General features: G+C 35.6%; 1 protein-coding gene across 1 annotated transcript; it reads right to left on the bottom strand.

The window, feature by feature from the left end:
* Positions 1-4,015: 4,015 nt before the first annotated feature.
* LOC149185848 (uncharacterized) lies at positions 4,016-4,688 on the bottom strand. The gene has a single exon (XM_089412507.1). It carries the CDS (start codon positions 4,490-4,492, stop codon positions 4,280-4,282), a length of 213 nt encoding a protein of 70 aa, XP_089268633.1. The 5' UTR covers positions 4,493-4,688; the 3' UTR covers positions 4,016-4,279.
* Positions 4,689-5,406: the final 718 nt, after the last annotated feature.

The raw sequence follows: 5,406 nt of genomic DNA on the forward strand, positions 1-5,406 counted from the left end.
AGTAGAATATAACTTGGGGGGAATCATTAGAACGTCCTTTAAGTGGTGTAAGCTCTCCATTATCGCATTTCCATATTGGCATGCTTATGTGGGAAGGGGAAAATATTGAAGGCTTCCATATTTTGAAAAGGACAGCTTGGTCGTGTAGGGTTTGCGTGAACTTTGAAATTGACACCATGGTTATCCCATGTAGTCATGCGTTGTGCCAAGGATGTTGTTTTGTTGTAGCACATTTCCCTTTTTTCCATTTTCAAATATCCAAATCTTTAAGGATGTATCTACCATAGTTTTGGTTGCAAATTTTGTGCATGTTATATTGGGTGCAAAGCTCTAACTACGTTAAATTTAGACAATCTTACAAGATTATGTATAAAAACTCATGTTATATCATGTTAGCGATTACATAAACAATTAGCTTCCCATTTGGATGTAAGTTGTTCATTTTTCAAGTAGCAATAATATGCATGGGTGCAACTTACAACACAAAAGCTTTTCTATTAGTCATGCATTGATATTTGTAACAACTCTAAACTAAATCTCTATGAAAAGATGGAAGAACCTATACACTACATGAAAATACACATAAGTGATTTTTGAATTGAAATCTAATACCAATATAGATCTACTCCCAAGCAACCAACAAGCTACAAAAGTGATTTTCTAGTTTGTGGTTCCTTGTAGATCTACGTCAACACAAATGATAGCATTTAACATGGAAATTTTCCCTTTGTTAGAGACATATAACCAGCAGAAATGCACACGTGTGGGTAATTGCCATGACAACTTGTAAGCAAGTTGTTGCAGCGACATATAATTTGTGAACTCAAATTTGGAACATTGCCCTTGTATTTGATGACATTAATCACATTTAGTTGTGTAATTAGAGTTACAAGGTTGAAAATAATATTTAATGCCATTTATATAAAATATGAGTGATAGGATTAATGTAATGTTTTAATGATTAAACTCTATCAATGTATTCCTTATGAGGATATAAGAGGGTTAAGACCAAGCCCTTCTAACACTCATTTGTAGTGTGTAGTACCTCCTGTGCATTACAGTCTTCAGTTCCTTGATCTTGGGCATTTGATAAATAATTATCCATGTTAAATTTATTTGTTGAATCAAAAAAATTGAAAGGATTCAAGAACTACATGACTTATTATTATCATGTGCAAAATCCATTAATCCTATAATGAATTATGAAAAGATATTTGTATTGCATTTTCTTTGATAAATAAAATTACATGCTTAAGGACAATCTATCAACAATTGATAGATTGGTAAAAAGTACATGAAATTGGCACTCTCATTTACTCGATAAGTACTCATCCAAGTTCATCATATGCAACGGATATTCTTTTCAAATTCATGTGGGCACCTAAAGAAAATCATTGGAATACAACAAAAAGGGTACTCAAGTACATATAAAAAACACTATTTTATGCTTCTCTATAAGAACAACTTTACCTGTTGCATATTCAAATTCATGTAGGCACCTAGAGAAAATCATTGGAATACAACAAAAAGGGTACTCAAGTACATATAAAAAACACTATTTTATGCTTCTCTATAAGAACAACTTTACATGTTGCATATTCAGATGCAAATTTTGGTAGGTGATTAGGTTATTTAATGTACATGGGTTCAACAACAATTTCTTGGAATTGTAAAAAGCAAGAACCAATGGCAATTTCTTCAACAAAATTTGCAATATGTAGTGTTTCTTGTGCATTAGTCTTCATTTTCTTGATTGTGTGCATTTCAAAGATTTCTATTATTTTTCTCTTCCAAAATCGAACCTGTTACAATGCATTCTGTCTTCTTTTAAATGATTTTGGAAAACAGTTTCTAAAACTGTTTATTTTTCCTACGCTGTGATTTGTAAAAGATAACTTAATAAATGAAAAAAAAAAACAGTTAACTACTACAGTTCGTTTAACTCAACCTTTATCTTCCTAAATGCTACTTTACTAAGAAATTAAAATAAAAAATGAAATTAACATGTTCACTTGAAATTTTCTCCTCAATCCTCTCAAAGACCAAATGACCCTCTGTCATGATGATCCTCTTCAGCTAGATGCTCCTGCATCAATAAGGAAAAGACTTTTTGTCATGAGGAAGGAGAAGACTCTATTACGGCTCAACCCAAGTACCCCTTTTGTCATAAGGGAGAGACTTTTTGTCATGAAAATGGAAAAGACTCTACTACCCTTTCTTTGAAGGAAAGTAACCTTTTGTCATAAGGAAAAGACTTTTTGTTGCGAGGAAGGAATAGACTCTATTACCTTTTCTTAGAAGGGAGTAAAGTACCCATTCTATCACAAGGAAGAGAAAAAAGGGAGGAAGGTACCCCTTTTATCATAAGAAAAAGAATTTGTCATGAGGAAAGAAATGACTCTTCTATCACAAGGAAAAGAAAGAAGGGAGGAAAGTACTCATTGACAAAAGAAGAGTATTTTTGTCGTGAGGAAGGAAAAGACTCTAGTACCTCTTTCTCCCCCATAATAATTACTTTGGCCACAAGTTTCATACAACAAGTTTCATACAACAACAACATGATGCCTCGTTAGAAAATTTGATTTATTTTTTTAAAATTTCAAAATCAATCTATGTTTTCTTTTTATTCATGAAATATATTCTATATAGAACTGAAAGGTTCAAACACAATTTTGAATCTAGGTGCAAATAAAGTGAAGTGTAACGTAGAACATTTTTATAGCCGCTTGAAACACTAGAGTGATACGTTATCCACCCAGCCCCTTTAAATGATTAATGTCATTTTGGATCATATAATTTTACAAGATTAAAAGCAAATTGGATCATTTAATTTTAACAAGATTAAAAGCAAATTGCACCATAACATGAGCTTTTCAAATCTTCAACACAGAAGATTTGAAAAACGCAAAAGCAAAATGCACCGGCTTACCAAATCTTCGAATCTTCTTATATGCCATTATTTTTATGCTTTGTGCCCTTTTATCAGGATATGTCAGCAAATGAATTTGTAATTTGTATGTCAGGTTATAATATGCTCTGTACCCTTTTGGTCTGATGTCAGAACATGAGTATGGCACTTTCAAATTTTCGCATGCCAGGGTATCAAATGCTTCCTACTTTTTTATCCTAAAATGAATGATTCTCTGCACATCGAAAATTCTGAATGATCACTATAACGCACTATGAAAAGAATTTATGGTCATCCTGAGCTGGAAAGCTTATCATGGCTCATTGATATCAAACTTTGTTAGCGTAAGAGATGTAAATGGTGAAAGGGATGTATATCCTGCATATTCTTATCCTCCGGCATATATTTATATATATATATATATATATACACACCATATCTCTTCATCCTCCGGCATATATTTATATATATATATATATATACACACACCATATCTGATAATAGTTTACGCTACTCGAAGAATAATGAATATATGGTATTCAATGAATTATAGCAGCTATTTCTGGTCCCTTTACAGTGTCTGTTTCCTTCTTTGTCACGATGTAAAAACAAGAGTCATCTGGAGAGGAATAAGCCAAATATACATGTATCCAGCAGCTGTGAAAAAGAAATCGTTCAAGCAGAATGGGACTGGACAATTATCTTCAAGCAGAATGGGACTGGACAATTATCTTCAATTAAACGGTTGCTTCAATTGAACTGACATGAATTTAATTTCTAATGTAACCCTCCACTGACCATTCAAATGCAGAAGCCCTCTAGCAGACTCAACCATACAATAGAATACAATACCAGAGCATTTAGGACAGTATGCAGTCACTCCCCTAACATAAAAAGATGGAACATGACCCTATGTTGGAAAGGATTTCATGCGAACCAATGCTTCTAGTGCATTACCCTCATACTAGATAGCATATTTAAACTCATCCCATTGTAAAGTACTCTCCACAAATAACATCATAACATTCAAAGGGATTCATAAAAAAACCCTAAAACAACAGAAAAACTCAAAATCTGCCAAGCAATTGTAATCTGCTAAGTCCAAGATTATCAAACAAAATTTATTAACTCAAATCATATTCAGTAGAAAGGGCCGTGAAAAGATCCCTTTATTTCCTAAATGGATAAAGAATGAAGGAAGAAAAGCGTGTAGCAGATGCAAAATACTCTGGCACTCGTCCAGAAAAGAATAGCCTCCACAAAACCTAGACCTATAATGCCGTATACATATCGGAAATATACATAAAATAGGATAATAAAAGCCACCCCTCCCTGATCATAAAGTATGACCAAGAGCAACCGCAACAGATCTCAGTAAAATCGAGAGGCCAAGAAGGGTATGAATGAGGCCATGATGGCGAAGAATAGAGAGGGAACGAAGGCCATGGAAGCAGCACCTGCCTCCATTGTTGGACTGGGAGATGCTGCCGTCACCTCTGTTGCTGCTGTAGCTACTCCCGCTCCCACCATTATCAACACAACGGCCAAGAGAGCCGCAGATGCGTAGTTGCCTGCCCCTGCCATTCTCGCTCACGCTCACAACGCGCCTGTTACTGCGAATTGATGTGGAAAAGCCCAAATCCTAAGCGCAATTCCTGCTGAGAAAATGTGAATCTCAGACAGGCCACTACAAATTCGAAGCGGAAATCTCCCTGCTTGAGGCTCGAACACTCGACTAGAATGGACCGAGAAATGTTAGATTACAGGATTTGCAATGCAAGGGTTGAGAGTGTCGCGTATTAATAATCGTCTTTGCCTCGGAGGACCAACGGACAAATCACGCGTCATGGAAAAATAATATAAAAATATCTGCCAACGAAGCAAGCTCTGTATGTATGATGGTTAAAGGAAGGACGAGGAAGACTTAGGGATGGCCACAGTTCGGCAATGCGTGGCCATGTGTAATGGCTATGTGGACCCACCAGCCCGCAACACGCGGCAAACTAAATAATTGGTGGCGGCCAGGCAAAAGAAGCAGTTCGAGCCTCTTCGTGAAAGGTGAACTTATTTTTTATTTTCTTTGGCAATTGGGTGAGAAATTATTATTTTTAAAAATTTAAATGGTTATAAAGTAAATGTTTTGAAGGGTTTTAAAGTTATATTTAATTTTATATTCTATTTTTAAATAATATAATATTACAATTTTCCTCCAATCGAGGTGAGAGAAGGCAAGGCAATCCACTTTGGGATCTTGACAATGGGAGTAACTTTAAGAGATAAGGTTGGGAGGTGGCCAACCGTCAGTACATGCATGTGAGAACGGTGTGGAGTTAAGACGAAGGACATGCGGTGTGTGATCAGAAAGGTCCCACAAGGGAAGCAGTACCTTGCCTAGTTGTTTTGGTGGACAACACCTCAATCGTTGGGCATTTCTTCCTCATGCAGATTCAGTTGGTTTGTTCCATGGTGTTGGTGTTCTGCGTTGGTGAGTTCGTGGT

The sequence above is a fragment of the Pinus tabuliformis genome, chromosome 3_1 (genome assembly GCF_031772625.1).
Source record: "Pinus tabuliformis cultivar Carrire ecotype Pingquan chromosome 3_1, CPIR1, whole genome shotgun sequence".
Classification (NCBI taxonomy): domain Eukaryota; kingdom Viridiplantae; phylum Streptophyta; class Pinopsida; order Pinales; family Pinaceae; genus Pinus; species Pinus tabuliformis.